This window comes from Amblyraja radiata, chromosome 30 (assembly GCF_010909765.2).
Source record: "Amblyraja radiata isolate CabotCenter1 chromosome 30, sAmbRad1.1.pri, whole genome shotgun sequence".
NCBI classification, from domain to species: Eukaryota; Metazoa; Chordata; class Chondrichthyes; order Rajiformes; family Rajidae; genus Amblyraja; species Amblyraja radiata.
Window position 1 is genome coordinate 29188518 of NC_045985.1, and position 18936 is coordinate 29207453.

An 18936-nucleotide genomic window follows, 5' to 3' on the forward strand; every position below is an offset into this window, starting at 1 on the left:
TCTTCCCCACAGCCATTAGACTATTAAACACAACAACCTCAAATAAGCTCTGAACTACATCGACTATTATTGTTGTTATTGCACTATTATTGTTTGATTTTTTGTGTGTACATCTGTGTGCATGATCTATATATATGTTTATATATGATCTACATATATGTGTATTTGTGAGTATGTGTATATATACACACACTGAACTTTTATTCTCTCTCTCGTTTATTATATTGTTTACAGTGTACGATGTTTGCATATTCTGTTGTGCTGCTGCAAGTAAGAATTGTGTTCTTCTATCTGGGACATATGACAATAAAACACTCTTGACTCTTGGCGTTTTAAAGAATGCAAGTACAGGTTGTTCTGCTATAATGTGATAATTGCATGCTTCATAAAACTCGCGCTTCTGAAAATTACATTGTAAAGTCAAAAAGTAGAGGTTGGGAGGTGATGCAGCAGTTATATAAGATGTTGGCGAGGCCACATTTAGCGTATTGTGTTCAGATTTAGTCACCATGTTATAGAAATATGTCAAGCTGGAACGGGTGCAGAGAGGTTTTAACAGGATGTTGTCAGGACACGAGGGCCTGAGCTATCAGGGGAGGTTTAGTAGACTAGGACTTAATTCCTTGGTGCACAGGAGGATGAGGGGTGATCTTACAAGGTGTATCAAATTATGAGAGGAGAAAATCCGGCAAACAGTCTTTTGCTGCAGAATAGGGAAATCGAGAATCAGAGGACATAGGCTTATGGTGAGGAGGGGGAGAAGATTTAATAGGAACTTGAGCCGTAACATTTTTACACCAAGCGTGATGGGCGTTGGAACGAGCTGCCACAGGAGATAGTTGAGGGAGGTACTATTGCAGCATTCATGAAACATTTAGACAGGTACATGGATGGGACAGGGTTAGAGGGATATGGGCCAAACGTGGGCGGGTGGGACTAGTGTAGATGCACTACATGTTGGTCGGCATGGACAAGTTGGGCCGAAGAGCCAGTTTCCACGCTGGATGACTCCATGACTAAGTCATATTACTTCAAAGGGGAAAACGGTGGTGGGAGTTGGAACATTTCACTCTCTCAATAACAAAGGTGTTTTTAGTGTATTTTTGCGCCTAAAAGCTACAACTACCTAAGGCTGTATGTCCCATCGCTTACTGGAGTATTGATACACAAGCATCAATAGAAATGATTGCTTGATAGGTTAACAATGTGATATGTATAAACGTCTAACATGGGTTGATGAACCTCTGGAGTTCGCTATCCCAGAGACTTGCAGAGTCCAAGTCATTGGAGGTGTTTAAAGTGGAGGCAGATGATTTTCAAGGAATATCATGTCTAACCTACAGATAAGAATTAACATTGAACTGGGAGGTTCGAATATGGAAGTGTGAGTTGATTTAATATACATGGACATCAAAATGGATATTTGATGAGATGAAACATTAATATTGAGGGGTGTGGGAAGGAACTGCAGATACGGGTTTAAATCGAAGATAGTCACAAACTGCTGGAGTAACTCAGCGGGGCAGGCAGCATCTCTTGAGAGAAGTAATGCATGACATATCGGGTCAAGACCCTTCTTCAGACTGATGAGACCCACTCCCCTGACATCAGTCTGAAGAAGGGTCTTGACCCGAAACATCACCCATTCCTTCTCTCCAGCAATGCTGCCTGTCCCGCTGAGTTACTCCAGCATTTTGTGATTAATATTGAGGAGGAAGTTTTTTTTAAGAAACTCAAAATTCCTATTCAGGCTCATATTTCATTGAGTTCTTGAGGTCTTGCTGGTCTTTCTGAAGATTACATTTCTCCCAAAGGAGCATCGGATTAACGGGGGATCAATGCTAAGTCAAACACCAATAGTTGAGTTTAGTTCATTGTATAAACTAATGTATCGAGGTATAACTTGAAGTATAACCTTGTTTAGTATATCGAGCGGCAGAATGCAGTCACTTGAAGAGTGAATTGAGTAGATTAGATAGTTTATTAAATAATTAAATAAAATAATAGATTAAATAAACTGTAAAGTCAGCAAGAATATGTTGAAGGAATATCATGTCTAACCTAGAGATGGGAATTAAGGGTGGCGCAGTAGAGCTACTGCCTGAAAGCCCTGTCCCACTGTACGAGTTCATTCAAAGAGTTCTCCCGAGTTTGCCTTGATTCGAACTCTGAGATTTACGGTAATGGCCGCTCGTCGGTACTCGGGGCCCTCGTGGACATTTTTCAACATGTGGAAAAATCTTCACAAGTCTTCCCGAGCTTACCTGCCATTAGTGAGTCTTCCCGAGTACCTGCCGTTAGCGTTACGAGCCGTTAAGAGACGTTCCCGAGCTCCGACGTACCCGCTACATTCATTCTCCGTGCTTACCACGAGTTTAATTTTTTTTTAAACTCGGGACAGCTCTTGGAATGAACTCGTACTGTGAGACAGGGCTATTACAGTGACAGAGACCTGGGATCGATGCTGACCATGGGTGCTGTCTATACGGAGTTTGTACGTTCTCCCCGTGACCTATGTGGGTTTTCTCTGGGATCTCCATTTTCCTCCCACACTCCGAAGACGTACAGGTTCATAGGTTAATTGGGTTGGCAAATTGCAAATTGTCCCTGGTGTGTGCAGGACCATGTTAGTATGCGGGAATCACTGGTCAGCATGGACTAGGTGGGCTGAAGGGCCTGCTTCCGCACTGTGTCTCTAGCCTAAAACTAAACAATGAACAGGGAGGGTCGAACATGGAATTGTTGGTTGATTTAATATACATGGGCGGCAAAATGGGTATTTGATGAGATGAAGCATAATGACATTGAGGAAGAATGCGGGAACTTACAGGGAATGTATAAGATGGGTTTAGAAAATTGGCTGACCCATCGGTGAGAGAGAAGCCGACCAACAACACTCCCCCCCCCCCCCCGGAACTGACATCACCTCCATGCCAACCCCCCCCCCAACTAACGAGACCCCCTAACCCCAGTACCGCATCTACTGTAGCATGAGTCTAATCTGCATCATATCCCCTACCAGAGGCCTGTGCCCATAAACACACACACACCCGTCAAACAAATAGCACCCACCTAAAGAGTAACATGCCCCACCAAGAACCCCTTCCCAAATACAGGTCCACCACCGATTTTCCGGCACCCTTGGTTCCAGAGCCTTGCCCGCTTTTGGGGGCATCCTGGGGGCAGAGTTGGATTCATGGGAGGTGGTCTTGAAGGAGAGGATGCTCCTCAAACTGTGGAGCATCTTGGACAATACAGCTCACGCCCTCCACAACACACTGGTCAACCTGAGGAGCACCTTCAGCAACAGACTGGTTCCACCAAGATGCAGCACAGAACGCCACAGGAGATCCTTCTTCCCTGTGGCTTTCAAACTGTACAACGCCACCCCCTTCTGTCGTGGGGTAGACTGAGACCGACTCCCATCCTCCACCCCCCCCCCCCTCCCCCCCTTCCCAGTCTTTGCACATCCCCCAAGCCTTTCCACTCATCACTTTAATCTCATGCTTCATGTAGTTTGTTTTTTATGATTGTTGGCAGATAAATAGTTCTATCGAATCATATTATATCGTATCGTTTTATCCACTTTCAATAATAATTGAACAGTACACCTCTGACCCACTAATGATGCCCCTCCTGCCAGAAACCTAAATATAGAATTAACAATTAACAAAGAATTAACTCTTTCATGATGGAGGCGCAGGTCCCAAAAGAATGCAATGCTCTCGGGATTGTGTTCAGATTAAAGGAGGTTCTGGACCATAAGTTGCCGGATAATCGGAGGTGGACCTGTACACCCGGCCGAATAAAAGAACTCACAGCCAACAACATTGCAATAAGTGCCCAACCCCACAGACGTCTAACTCTAACAACTCCAGGGCACGTCCCACCCCAGCAAACATCTCATCTCAGCATGCGTTCCACCCTAGCACCTGTCCCACCTCAGCAAAGGTCCCATCTCAGTGTGTACCCACCCCAGCAAATGTCCCAACCCAACACACGCCTCCCCCACCCCCCCCTCTCCCAAAGATAGCAGGAACTGGGAGGATTGGGGGCTGGAGCCCTCCCTCCCGGCGTTCCTGCCACCAGCACCAGCAATGACCACCTTTCACCGGCGGTGAAACTTACCGGTAAACCTGGAGGGCCTCCTGGGCCGATGGGGCCAGTTCCACCAGAAATACCCTAGGGGCAAAGAGAAGATAATGAGAAAATCTGTGTGTGGAGACACTTCTGTCAGTCCACTGATGGAGTCACCTTTGAAATATATCTCCATTCATTTCAATTCTGCTTGTGGATCCAAGCAAATAAACATAGTTATCAATGGTTTTCATTGCCCTGGTGTTTCGTGACAGTACTGCAACTGAGAAAGATACACTCCGCCTCGGTAAGTTCCCGATGTTGAGGGAGTCCAGAACCAGGGGTCACAGTGTAAGAATAAGGGGTAGTCCAATAAGGACTGAGATGAGGGGAAACTTTTTCAGCCAGAGAGTTGTGAATCTGTGGAATTCTCTGTCACAGAAGGCAGTGGAGGCCAATTCACTGGATGTTTTCAAGAGAGAGTTAGATTTAGCTCTTAGGGCTAATGGAATCAAGGGATTTGGGGAGAAAGGTTACTGATTTTGGATTTTGAAATATTTTTGGATCATATTGAATGGCGGTGCAGGCTCGAAGAGCTGAATGGCCTAATCCTGCACCTATTGTCTATGTTTCTATGTTTCTATGCTACAGGTTAGGATGGAAGTTCGAACATAGTGTGTGTGTTGGAGCAACTTCACAAAGCTGACCCCATCAATGGTTGACCCCATTGCTGAGACATTCCAAAGAGCAAAGGTTGCAGGTAATTACATCATCGCCTTTAACACCTCCCTGTCCCGTCCGACCAGGGACTCCTCGATCTCCCTTCTCCCCTTGTTCTCCTGGAGGTCCAATCAATCCAATGAGACCGGGGTGACCCTAAAGGAGAAACACAGAGGAGAGAAACACAGAGGAGAGATTAGTAAGGGCGTCATGGGTTGAAGGGAGGTGGCAGGAGAATGGGGTTGAGAGGGAAGCATAGGTCAGCCATGATTGAATACTCGATGGGCCGAATGGCCTGATTCTACTCCTGTGTGTTATGGTCTTGTGATTCGATCCTGACTATGGGTGCTTGTCGGTACAGAGTTTGCATGTTCTCCCCATGACCGCATGGGTTTTCTCCGGGATCTTCGGTTTCCTCAAACACTCCAAAGACGTGCAGGGTTGTTCACTAATTGCCTTGGTGTAACTGTTTAAAAAAAAGTGCCCCTAGTGTGTGAAGGATAGTGATAATGTGTGTGGATCACTGGTCGGTGCGGACTCGGTGGGCCGAAGGGCCTGTGTCCACGCTGTATCTGTAAACAAAACTAAACCTTGGGAAGTCTTTGCATATCCCCAATCCTGGGCTTTCCACTCCTCACTTTAATTTCATGTTTCATCTTTCGTGTTGTGTTTAACCGGGTTAACCAGATGGCAGGACTGACATATGATGAAAGAATGGATCAGCAGACCTTATATTCACTGGAATTTACAAAAAGGTGAGAGGGGGATCTTATAGACACATATAAAATTCTTAAGGGGTTGGACAGGCTAGATGCAGGAAAAATGTTCCCGATGTTGGGGGAGTCCAGAACTAGGGGTCACGGTTTATGTATAAGGTCTGGGCCATTTAGATGGGGAAAAACCTTTTCAGCTGGAGAGTTGTGAATCCGTGGTCTTTGCCACAGAAGGCAGTGGAGGCCAATTCACTGGATGTTTTTAAGAGGTAGTTAGATTTTGTTCTCAGGGCTAACGGAATCTAGGGATATGGGGAGAATGCAGGAACGGGGCACTGATTGGGGATGATCAGCCATAAACATATTGAATGGCGGTGCTGGCTCAAAGGGCCAAATGGCCTACTCCTGCACCTATTTTCTGTTTCTACGTTTTTATGACTGTTGGCAGACCAAGCTCCCTCCTGGGATGAGTAAAGTTTTATCATATCATATCGTATCGTAAGTCTCACCTTCTCTCCCTTGGATCCGCCATCTCCCTTCAGTCCAGGCAAACCAGGGGGACCCTATAGACAGAGGAGTAAAGAAGAAAGGATTAACATTGTAAGAGCAGAGCACAGTGCAGCGACACTAGAATAGGCGGGCATGCACTGTACACCACTCTCGCTGAAGGCTTTGACCCTTCTGCAGCCAAACCGTAGAACCGGCAGAACATGGCTTCAGGGGTAGACCACTGCCAAATGGTGAAGTAGACTCAATAGGCCGAATGGCCTGATTCTGCTCCTGTGTGTCATAGTCTTGTGGAGAGATGAAAAGACAAATCCGCAGAGAGTCAGAGAAGGTCGATAAGGCAGCATACAGGGTTAAATACAAATCCCAGGCACATCAAATACAGTATGTAGAGAGAGAGTGGTGGAGGGGCAATATTGTCACCGAGAGACAGGGGCGGCACAGTGGTGCAGCTGGTAGAGCTGAAGATAACACACAAAATGCAAGTAACTCAATGCGACAGGCAACATCTCTGGAGAGAAGGAATGGAGACCCTCCAGGTCGAGACCCTTCTTCAGATCTGGTTGTTAGGTTATCAGTGGGTCTCTGTCCAGCCGTCTAAGCCACTGATATGGACAACACACATCTGACATGGACAGCACACACTGCAGCACTGGTGAGAAAGGCAAGGCAGTGCCTTTACCACCTCAGGCAGCTGAGGAAACTCGGAGTCTCTCTGAGGATCCTTCAATCCTTTAACTCTGGTGCAGTTGAAATTATCTTGTCAGATAACATCACAATCTGGTTTGGCAACAGCTCTGCCCAGGACAGGAAGGCTCTGCAGAGAGTAGTGTGTTCGGCCGAACGCACTATGGGAACTACACTCGGGCCCCCCCCCCTTGCAGGACCTGTACACCAGAAGGTGCAGATCCAGAGCCAGCAAGATCATGAAGGACCCCTACCACCCCAGCAATGAACTGTTCCAGCTGCTATGGTCAGGCAAATGCCTCCACTGTCACGCTGCGAAAACAGAGAGGATGAGACGGAATTTCTTCCCACAGGGCCATCAGGGCTGTAAACTCTGATCTCACCAGGTAGTGATTACTGTTGTGTGTTTTTTTTAATGCATATACTGGTTCAGTTCCTTTCTGTTGTTTTGCACAATCCCGCAGGCATTGCCACTTTCATTTTCAGAAAATGTTCTGGCGATAGAAGGAATGGGTGAAGTTTTGTGGGTCTGAAAAAGGGTCTCGACCCGAAACATCACCCATTCCTTCTCTCCAGAGATGCCGCCTGTCCCGCTGAGTTACTCCAGCATTTTGTGTCTATCTTCGGTGGGAACCAGGGTGGTTCTAGGCTGTCAGGATATCGAGGTTTATTACCAGTGAATTTTCTGGATGCTGCTGTTGGGGCTTCGAAACCGGCGGGGCTCGAGTGAGTTGAGAGACTGATTGTCACATGTACCGAGGTACAATGAAAAGCTATTGTTACGTGCTAACCAGTTAGCAGAAAGACTGTGCATGATTACAATCGAGCCGTCCACAGTTTACAGATACATGATAAAGGGAATAACGTGAATATTGTTTAGTTCAAGATAAAGTCCAATAAAGTCTGATCAAAGATAGTCTGAGGGTCTCCAATGAAGTAGATAGTAGTTCAGAACTGCTCTCTGGTTGTGGTAGGATGGTTCAGTTGCCTGATAACAGCTGGGAAGAAACTGTCCCTGAATCTGGAGGTGTGTGTTTTCACACTTCTATACGTTTTGCCCGATGGGAGAGGGAGAAGAGGGAGTGGCCGGGGTGCGACTGGTCTTTGATTAGTACTGGGAGGCTTGGAACTGTGGTGGTGGAGTGGGGTGGGTGGGGAGGGGTGGTGCTGTTGGGTTATGTGGGTCTCTCAGTACTAGGGAGAGGGGACAGGGGACTCCATACTGTTGGGATCTCATTGAAATCTACCAAATAATGAAAGGCCGAGATAAGGTGGTTGAGGGGAGGATGTTTCCAGCAGGTGGCGCAGCGGTAGAGTTGTTGCCTTTCAGCGCCAGAGACGCAGGTTCGATCCTGACTACGGGTGTTGTCTGTACGGAGTTTGTACATTCTCTCCGTGACCACGTGGGTTTGCTCCGGGTGGTGCTCCAGTTTCCTCCCATACTCCAAAGACTTGTAGGCAAATTGGCTTGATAAAATTGTAAATTGTCCCTAGTGTGTGTGGAATAGTGGTAGTGTACGGGATACTTTCTGGATGCTTTCAAGAGAGCTGGATAGGGCTCTTACAAATAACGGAATCAGGGGATATGGGGAGAAGGCAGGAACGGGGTACTGATTGGGGATGATCAGCCATGATCACATTGAATGGCGATGCTGGCTACTCCTGCACCTATTGTCTATTGTCTATTGTCTATCGCGGACTAGGTGGGCTAAGGGCCAAGGGGCCTGTTTCCGCGCTGTACCTCTAAACTTAACTAAACTACTGGGAGAGTCTAGGACCAGAGAGCACAGTCTCAGAATGAAAGGGCTTTCCTTTAGAATGAAGATGAGGAGGAATTTCTTTAGCCAGAGGGTGATGAATCTGTGGAATTTGTGGCAACAGAAGGCTCTGGAAGTCAAGTCATTGGGAGTTTTTAAAGCGGAGATTGATAGGTTGTTGATTTGCAAGGGCGACAAAGGTTGCAGGGTATCGGTGGGCTGGAGGGTTCAGGTTACGTTTCACGGAGCAGCAGTGGTTGACTGTCGGACGGTTCCTGTTGGCTGACCAGATCTCATCTCCCGCCAAGGAGAGACAGAGTGGGGAAGGCTCCAAGATGCACCTACCATTGGGCCAGGTGGGCCGACCTGTCCTGGGACTCCAGGAATTCCTTGTTCACCCTGTGAGAGAGAGAGAGAGAGAGGGAGAGAAGACAGCGTCAACATCAGGAGATCACTGCACACAACACGGTATGACTGGGTTAACATATTAATGTACGGTAAGATTGGGTTAACGTATGAGGAGTGTTTGATGGTTCTGGGTCTGCACTCATTAAGTCATACAGCACAAAAACAGGCACATCTTTCCCATTCTGACCAGCATGCCCCATTTACACCAGTCCCAGCTACCTGCGCTTGGCCCATATCTCTCTAAACCTATCCTATCCAGGTACCTGTCCAAATATATCTTGAACATTATGGTAGCACCTAACTCAACGACCTCGTCCAGCAGCTCGTTCCATATGTCCACCACCCTTTGTGTAAACAAGATTCCCTTTGGGATCTAGTAAATCCTCCCCCCCCCTCACCTTCAATCTATGGTCTGTATGGTGGTGGATATATGGAAGACACTGCCAGGGATGGTGATGGAGGCTCATACCATAGTGGCATTTAAGAGACTTTTGGATAGGTACATGGATATGCAGGGAATGGAGGGATATGGATCATGTGCAGGTAGAGAAGATTAGTTTAACGGCACCATGTTCAGCACGGACATTGTGGGCTGAAGGGCCTGTTGACTGTGTTGTCCTGTTCTATGTTAACATACAGTGTTAACTACGTTAAACGCCTGTTCTATGTTAACATTGATCTTCAGAGAAGGTTCAGATGTTATAGGAGCAGAATTAGGCCATCCGGCCCATTCGATCATGGCTGATCTATCTTTCCCTCTCAACCCCATTCTCCTGCCCTCTCCCCATAACCCCTGACACCAGTACTAATCAAGAATCTGTAAAGGAAGACAGGCAGCATGGTGGTGCAGCGGTAGAGTTGCTGCCTCACAGCGCCAGGGCCCTGGACTCGATCTTGACCTCTGGTGCTGTCTGTACGGAGTTTGTTCGTTCTCCCTGAGAGTGCGTGGATTTTCTCCGGGTGCTCTGGAACCTCCCACACAGGTTTGTAGGTTAATTGGCTTTGGTAATATTGCCCCTAGTGTGTGTGGGATGGTGTTGGTGTGTAAGGATCGCTGGTCAGTGCGTACTCGGTGGGCCGAAGGGCCTCGATCTGCGCTGTATCACTAAAACGAGAAAACTAAAACTAAAAGCAAAGAAGAAATTTCATGATGTAGGCCCCCGCTGATCTGCAGTCGAGAAGAAAGGAGCCGTGTAGTGTTTCCTAGTGTGATGCATGTGTTCCCACTGGACTTACCACTGCTCCGGGAATTCCGCGGAGACCATCGGGACCTTGCTTCCCTCCGGGACCCTGGGGTCCAACAGCTCCGGTCTTCCCGTGAGGTCCGACTGCTCCGGCTTCTCCCTGGAATAAAGAAGGAATAGCAGGTCAACAGGGGCGGCATGGTGGCGCAGCGGGTAGAGCTGCTCTTGTCACTCCCGCCATGGGGAAGAAGGTGCAGGAGCCTGAAAACTGTAACGTCCATGTTCACCAGCAGCTATCCCCAACAACTGGCCACAACGGTGGTGCAGCAGTAGAGTTGCTGCCGCACAGTGCCAGAGACCCGGGTTTGACCCCGACAACGGGTGCTGTCTTTACAGGGTTTGTACGTTCTCCCCGTGACCTGCGTGGGTTTTCTCCGAGACCTTCGGTTTCCTCCCACACTACAAAAAAGTACAGGTTTGTTGGTTAATTGGCTTGGTGTAAATGCAGAATTGTCCCTAGTGTGTGCGGGGTGGTGTTAGTGTGCGGGGATCACTGGTTGGTGTGGACTCAGTGGGCCGAAAGGTCTGTTTCCGCGCTGTCTGAACCAGGAAGAAGACACAAAAAGCTGGAGGAACTCAGCGGCTCAGTCAGCATCTCTGGAGAAAAGGAAAAGGTGAAGTTTCGGGTTCAGGCTGAGAGTCAGGAGGATGGGAAACTAGAGGTAAGAAAAGCTATGGGACAAATCAGAGCTGGCACCGATGACTCAGGAAAGGTGGAGCCCACAATGGTCCATTGTTGGCTGATAAAGAGTTGATAACAAAGGGATACAAACGGTGAAACCACAAACTGTCCAAACTATAAATCACCTTGATTGCACTATGTTTAAGAAAGAACTGCAGATGCTGGAAAAATCGAAGGTCGACAAAAATGCTGGAGAAACTCAGCGGGTGAGGCAGCATCAATGGAGCGAAGGAATAGGTGACGTTTCGCGTCGAGACCCTTCTTCAGACTGATGTGGGGGTGAGGGGGGGGCGGGAAGAAGAAAGGAAGAGGCGGAGACAGTGGGCTGTGGGAGAGCTGGGAAGGGGAGGGGAAGGAGGGAGAAAGCAAGGACTAACTGAAATTGGAGAAGTCAATGTTCATACTGCTGGGGTGTAAACTACCCAAGCGAAATATGAAGTGCTGCTCCTCCAATTTGCGGGGGGACTCACTCTGGCCATGGAGGAGGCCCAGGACAGAAAGGTTGGATTCGGAATGGGAGGGGGAGTTGAAGTGCTGAGCCACCGGGAGATCAGGTTGGTTATTGCGAACCGAGCGGAGGTGTTGGGCGAAGCGATCGCCAAGCCTCCGCTTGGTCTCACCGATGTAGAGCAGCTGACACCTAGAGCAGCGGATGCAATAGATGAGGTTGGAGGAGGTGCAGGTGAACCTCTGTCACACCTGAAAAGACTGCTTGGGTCCTTGGATGGAGTCAAGGGAGGAGGTAAAGCAACACGTGTAGCATTTCCTGTGGTTGCAAGGGAAAGTACCAGGGGAGGGAGTGGTTTGGGTGGAAAGGGACATATTGACCAGGGAGTTACGGAGTGTGCGGTCTCTGCGGAAAGCCAAAAGGGGAGGTGATGGGAAGATGTGGCCAGTGGTGGGATCCCGTTGGAGGTGGCGTAAATGTCGGAGGATTATCTGTTGTATGTGATGGCTGATGGGGTGGAAGGTAAGGAGTGAGAGCGGAGCTACGGGATATAGAAGGGACCCTGGTGAGAGCCTCATCTAAACTAGAAGAATGAGAACATCTCCGATGCCCTGGTGTGGAACACCTCATCCTGGGTGCAGAAGCGGCGTAAACGGAGGAATTGGGAGTAGGGGATGGATTCCTTACAGAAAGCAGGGTGGGAAGAAGTGTAGTCTAGATAGCCATGGGAGTCAGTGGGTTTGTAGTAGATGTTGGTCAGTAGTCTGTTACCAGCGATGGAGATAGTGAGGTCTAGAAACGGCAGGGAGATGTCGGATATGATTGCACTAGGGGCTTGGAGGGCATGGCTTTGGTATTTGCACTATATTGTTGGATGCTATTTATATATTCAACCTCTTTTTGTTGTTTATTATGATGTTTACAGAGCACCATGTTTACATAATGTAATAAAAAGCAAATGCAGATGCTGGTGTATAGCAAAGATAGACACAACATGCTGGAGTAACTCAGTGGTACAGGCAAGATCTCTGGGCAAAAGGAATAGGTGACGTTTTGGGTCGAGACCCTTCCTCAGACTGAAAATAGAGTGGTGGGGGGGGGGGGGGGGGGGGGGGGGGGGGCTGGAGGTAAGGAAAAGCCAGAACAAATCAGGACCAGCAACAGATGAAGAAGGGTTTTGGCCCGAAACGTTGCCTATTTCCTTCGCTCCATAGATGCTGCCGCAAACGCTGAGTTTCTCCAGCACTTTTGTCTACCTCCAGCAACAGATGAACAAGGAAGGGTGGAGCTCATAATGGCCCATTGTTGGCTGAGGTGGATGGTTTATAGGTTAATTTGTAGGCTCGTGTGAATTGCCATTAGTGTGTAGGATAGGACTAGTGTATGTTGGTTGGCGTGGACACGGTGGGGAAGGCTGAAGGGGCTGTTTCCATGGCGTTTCTCCAAAGTAGGCCTCAATAGGCCCAACTATGAGTTGACATGGGGATGGGGACTGGACTTTGTGCCTCCTCTCATAATGGGAACCATTGTGGGGGGATGGTTTTTTATGTTAAATTTCTTTATTATTGTTATGTTGTTTTCTTGTTTATGTGCTGCATTGGCAATATACATTTCACTACACCAATTGGTGTATGTGACTAATAAAGAACCTTTGAACCTTTGAAGTAAATTTCCCTGCTGGGATAAATAAAGTTATCTCACGTCGGATCGCATCGTAAACCAAACTCTTTACCTTCTTGCCTTTCTCTCCCTCTCGCCCCTCTGGACCTCGTGTTCCAGCTGGACCCTGTGAGAGGACAACGGAGAGAACGAGATGTTAAATCTGCAGATGGGAGAGTCAGGACAGCTCCCAGTCCTGACCTTCTGTGGATAGAGTGTTGACCCAGTAATGGCCTTGCAATGGTGGATCAATACATCACTCCACATTCCCACTTGCAGCTGAACCAGTTTGTACAATGGTGCTGAAGTGGAAACGCAGAATAATAGGTGCAGGTATAGGCAGGCCATCAGGCCCTTTGCGCCAGCACCGCCATTCAATATGATCATGGCTGATCATCCATAATCAGTACCCCGTTCCTGCGTTTTCCCCATATCCCTTGATTCGATTACCCCTATGAGCTAAGTCTAACTCTCTCTAGAGAGGTGATAGATTGATACTTTATTATCACATGTGACATGTCACAGTGAAACTCTTTGTTTTGCATAACATACACAAGGTATGCAAAGAGTCACCACATAAAGGACACAGACAAAGTTACAAAGAATGATCCCTCTTTGTTCTCCCGGCTCTCCCCCCCACTTCGCGTCACTCTTTGTTCTCCTGATGGTACACCTGATGGTTTTCCCGGTCGAGTTCTCAAAACCTGTGCAGACCAACTGCCTGGTGTTTTTTGCGGACATTTTCAACCTCTCATTATTGAGGTCTGAGATTCCCACCTGCTTTAACGGGGCATCAATAATACCGGTGCCCAAGAAGAGCAAGGTGACGTGCCTGAACGATTATCGACCAGTGGCACTAACGTCGGTGGTGATGAAGTTGGTCATGGTGCACATCAATTCCAACCTCAACAAGAACCTCGACCCACTACAGTTCCCATACCGGCACAACAGGTCAACGGAGGACTCAATCTCACTGGCTCTCCGCTCTGCACTGCACCATTTGGATATTTATTACATTGTTTACAGTGTACTATGTTTACATATTCTGTTGTGCTGCAGCAAGTAAGAATTTCATTGTTCTATCTGGGACATATGACAATCAAACACTCTTGACTCTCAGCGGTTCAAGAGCTTCAAGTTCCTGGTCATAACAATCACCAACAATTTGTCCTGTAGCACCCATGTTAGCGCTACAGTCAAGGATGCACATCAATGCCTCTACTTCCTCACAAGATGAATGAAACTTGGCCTGTCTCAAGCGACTGACCAATTTTTACAGATGTACTGCAGAAAGCATCCTGTTGGGATGCATCACAACCTGATTTGCCAACTATTCTGCCCAAGACTGCACGAAACTGCAGAGTTCTGCAACCCTTACCCCCCACCGCTATCAGTCATCAGTCTGAAGAAGGGTCTCAACCCTTTAGGGATGGCACAGTGGTGCAGCAGCAGAGTGATGCAGTGTGGAAACAGGCCCTTCGGCCCAACTTGCTCAACATATCCCAGCTGCACTAGATCCACCTGCCTGTGCATGGTCCATATCCCTCCAAATCTGTCCTATCCATGTAGAAACATAGAAACATAGAAATTAGGTGCAGGAGTAGGCCATTCGGCCCTTCGAGCCTGCACCACCATTCAATATGATCATGGCTGATCATCCAACTCAGTATCCCGTACCTGCCTTCTCTCCATACCCTCTGATCCCCTTAGCCACAAGGGCCACATCTAACTCCCTCTAACTGTCTTTAACTGTTTCCTAAATGTTGGGATAGTCCCTGCCTCAACTACCTCCTCTGGCAGCTTGTTCCATACACCCACCACCCTTTGTGTGTTGAGTTGCTGCTTTATGGCACCAGGGACCCAGGTTCGATCCTAACTAAAGGTGCTGTCTGTACAGAGCTTGTACAGTCTCCCTGTGACAGCATGGGTTTTTCCCGGGTGCTCCGGTTTCCTCCAACACTCCAAAGACATACAGGTTTGTAAGTTAATTGGCTTTGGTAAGATCGTAAATAGTCCCTAGTGTGTGTAGGATAGTGTTAGTGTATCATCAGTTGGCGCGGTTTCGGTGGGCCGATGGCCCTGTTTCCATGCTGTATCTCTAAAGTCTATAATTGCGGACGCACACAGACCATCATCAATCAGACTTTCCTGGACATTATCTTGCACTGAATGTTATACACGTCACTCCCTTTATCCTGTATCTGTACGCTGTGGATAGTGTGATTGTAATCATGTATAGTCTTTCTGCTGACTGGTTAGCACGTAACAAAAGCTTTTCACTGTACCTCGGTACACGTGACAATAAACTAACCTGAACTCCGGCCACTCTCCTTTCCATTCCATCTACACATCAAGCAGCCTCGGGAAAGCAGCCAACATAATCAATTACCGCCCACACCCCTCGTCTTTCCCATCAGAGAGGAGAAACTAAAGCTTGTAGCACCACCACCAGATTCAAGAACCGCTTGTTTCCCTGCTGTCATCAGACTCTAGAACAAATTAGGGGTCTTGATCTCCTAACCTGCCTCGTTATGGCCCATGTACTGATGTGCACCTTGCACCATCCCACACTGCTCCCGTCCTCAGTTTCACACGAGCCACAGCTCCCAGACTCAGTCTATGAATGAAGTTGGAGTGAACGCTCACTTACCCTCTTCCCAGGAGGACCTGGTGGACCCACTTCACCTGTAGGGCCGGGAGATCCCTGTGTGGTCAGACAAAAGAGGGAGAGAGGGAGGTCAGTCATTGAACAAGGCAACCTTAACCCAACAGGAACCCAACACCACTTCCACCGCCACTTACAGCTTGCCCTTGCTCTCCATCTTCTCCTCGTTCACCTTTGGCACCATCGCGACCCTAAAACAAGGGAGGAGAAAATACAAAAATCGTTAGTTTAAAAATGAATAATGGGGATCTTATAGAAACATATAAAATTCTTAAGAGATTGGACAGGCTAGATGCAAGAAAAATGTTCCTGATGTTGGGAGAGTCCAGAACCAGGGGTCACGGTTTAAAATAAGGGGGAGGACAGTTAGGACTGAGATAAGGAAAAATGTTTTCACCCAGAGAGTTGTGAATCCGTGGAATTCTCTGCCACAAAAAGCAGTGGAGGCCAATTCACTAGATGTATTCAAGAGAGAGTTGTACATAGCTCTTGTGGCTAAAGGAATCAAGGGATATGGGTAGAAAGCAGGAATGGGGTACTGATTTTGGATGATCAGCCATATTGAATGGCGGTACTGGCTCAAAGAGCCGAATGTCCTACTCCTGCACCTATTTTCTATGTTTCTAGAGGGCTAGTGACGAAATGCAGACAAATGGGACCAGTCCAGTATGCCAAGTTGTTTGGCATGGACAAGATGGGCCGAAGGGCCTGTTTCCATGCTGTGTAGCTCTATGACTCTGTCTTAGAGGAAGCCAGGGTAGCCAGGACCTTTGAAGCATGGGACCATGATGGGGAGATGGAATAATGACTTGAGATGAGGAAGTAATAAGTTTAAATTGGGCAGGACTGGGCGCCGTGTCTGTGCGAGGAATTCTCAACCAGAATGGTGTCTATAAATGGCACATATATCGCCCAGCCCATTTATAGGCGTATGTTCGTCCAAAACAGTCTGACTCCATGCCAGGAGAGAAGGGATCAATATCTCTCACCATGCTGGAACTAATCAATAGTTAATAGTGGGGATTGATAGGGCACAGGCGATAGATGGCGCTGTCGAGCAGGTCAAAGCTCTGCTTATGTATAGGAAGGAACTGCAGATGCTGCTTTAAACTGAAGATAGGCACAAAAAGCTGGAGTAACTCGGCGGGACAGGCAGCAACTCTGGAGAGAAGGAATGGGTGACGTGTCGGGTTCAGACTGGAAGATGAAATAGGGTCTCGACCCGAAACATCACCCATTCCTTCTCTTCAGAGATGCTGCCTGTCCTGCTGAGTTACTCCAGCTTTTTGTGTCTATCATAGCTCTGCCTATAACAGACAGCAGTGCAGCTCTAAGGTGAGAGGGCCAAAGCTTACAGGAGATGTGCACAATAAATAACGCAATGCTACAGGAACTTCTAGTGAAGAGGACCACACTTAAATCTCACAGGTTTAAGGGAGGCACTGTGGCGTAGCGGTAGAACTACTGCCTTAGAGCGCCAGAGTCCCGGATTCGATACCAACCACGGCTGCTGTCTGTACAGCGTTTGCACGTTATCCCGGTTTTCTCCGAAATTTTCGGTTTCCTCCCACACTCCAAAGATACACAGGGTTTGTAGGTGAATTGGCTTGGTATACATGTAAAATTGTCTTACAATACTTACAAAATTCTTAAGGGGTTGGACAGGCTAGATGCAGGAAGATTGTTCCCGATGTTGGGGAAGTCCAGGACAAGGGGTCACAGTTTAAGGATAAAGGGGAAATCTTTTAGGACTGAGATGAGAAAAACATTTTTTACACAGAAAGTGATGAATCTGTGGAATTCTCTGCCACAGAGGGTAGTTGAGGCCAGTTCATTGGCTATATTTAAGATGGAGTTAGATGTGGCCCTTGTGGCTAAAGGGATCAGGGGGTATGGAGAGAAGGCAGGTACAGGATACTGATTGGGGATGATCAGCCATGATCATGTTGAATGGTGGTGCAGGCTCGAAGGGCCGAATGGCCTACTCCTGCACCTATTTTCTATGTTTCTATGTTTCTATGTCCCTTGATTGTGTAGGGTAGTGTTAGTGTGCGGGGATCGCTGGTCGGTGCGGACTCGGTGGGCCAAAGGGCCTGTTTCGGTGCTGTATGTCTGAACTAAACGCTGTCAATGAATGGCAGATTATCCCACCCAGCCCCTTTATGGGAATGCTCTCATCCTAAACAAACTGACTCTATTCCAGGACAGAAGGGATCAATATCTTTTGCCCCTTTTCCGGGGTTATGTCCGTGCCCAGGTGGTTATTAGAGATGGACTATGTGCTGACTATAGGTACCCTGGGGCATTTCCGGGACCGTTGGGCACCGCGGGGGGTGGAATGTATCCTCAATAAGGATTGTGTTAGTAATTTGAAAATGTAGTGTCTTAGATGTGAGTATGTACCATGGTGTGATACCACGGTTTTAAGTAGAACGGGATCTGAGGGTCCTTGTACATCAGTCTATGAAAGTAAGCATGCAGCTACAGCAGGCAGTGAAGAGAGCGAATGGCATGTTGGCCTTTATAACAAGAGGAATCGAATATAGGAGCAAAGAGGTCCTTCTGCAGTTGTACAGAGCCCTAGTGAGACCACACCTGGCGTATTGTGTGCAGTTTTGGTCCCCTAATTTGAGGAAGGACATTCTTGCTATTGAGGGAGTGCAGCATAGGTTCACCAGGTTAATTCCCGGGATGGCGGGACTGTCATAAGCTGAGAGAATGGAGCAGCTAGGCTTGTACACTCTGGAGTTTAGAAGGATGAGAGGATATCTCATTGAAACATATAAGATTGTTAAGGGCTTGGACACACTAGAGGCAGGAAACATGTTCCTGATGTTGGGGGAGTCCAGAACCAGGGGCCACAGTTTAAGAATAAGGAGTAAGCCATTTAGAACGGAGACGAGGAAACACTTTTTTTCACAGAGAGTGGTGAGTCTGTGGAATTCTCTGTCTCAGAGGGCAGTGGAGGCAGGTTCTCTGGATACTTTCAGGAGTGAGCTAGATAGGGCTCTTAAAAATAGCGGAGTTAGGGGATATGGGGAGAAGGCAGGAACGGGGTACTGATTGTGGATGATCAGCCATGATCACATTGAATGGCGGTGCTGGTTCGAAGGGCCGAATGGCCTACTCCTGCACCTATTGTCTATTGTCTATTGTTTTGTTTTGTATCTTAATTGAATAAATTATTTTATATATTTTTTTAAAAGGTTTCAATATCTCTCACCATGCTAGATCTAATCAATAGCTAATAGTGGGGATAGATTGGGCACAGGCGATAGATGGGGCTGTCGTGCAGGACATAGCTCTGCTTCTAACAGGCAGCATTACTGTTCTCAGGTGACAGGGGCAAAGTTTAAATGAGATCTGTGA

At 47.7% G+C, this 18936-nt stretch overlaps 1 protein-coding gene across 1 annotated transcript in view; it reads right to left on the reverse strand.

The window, feature by feature from the left end:
* LOC116990221 (collagen alpha-1(V) chain-like) overlaps positions 1-18936 on the reverse strand; it is a 131893-nt gene that overhangs the window by 18726 nt on the left and 94231 nt on the right. Inside the window, exons 41-48 of the mRNA XM_033047766.1 lie at positions 15705-15758; positions 15553-15606; positions 12976-13029; positions 10106-10213; positions 8807-8860; positions 6020-6073; positions 4846-4953; positions 4129-4182 (exon numbers count right to left, since the gene is read on the reverse strand). Coding sequence (XP_032903657.1) covers positions 4129-4182; positions 4846-4953; positions 6020-6073; positions 8807-8860; positions 10106-10213; positions 12976-13029; positions 15553-15606; positions 15705-15758 — 540 coding nt within the window. The remainder of the gene's footprint in view (positions 1-4128; positions 4183-4845; positions 4954-6019; positions 6074-8806; positions 8861-10105; positions 10214-12975; positions 13030-15552; positions 15607-15704; positions 15759-18936) is intronic.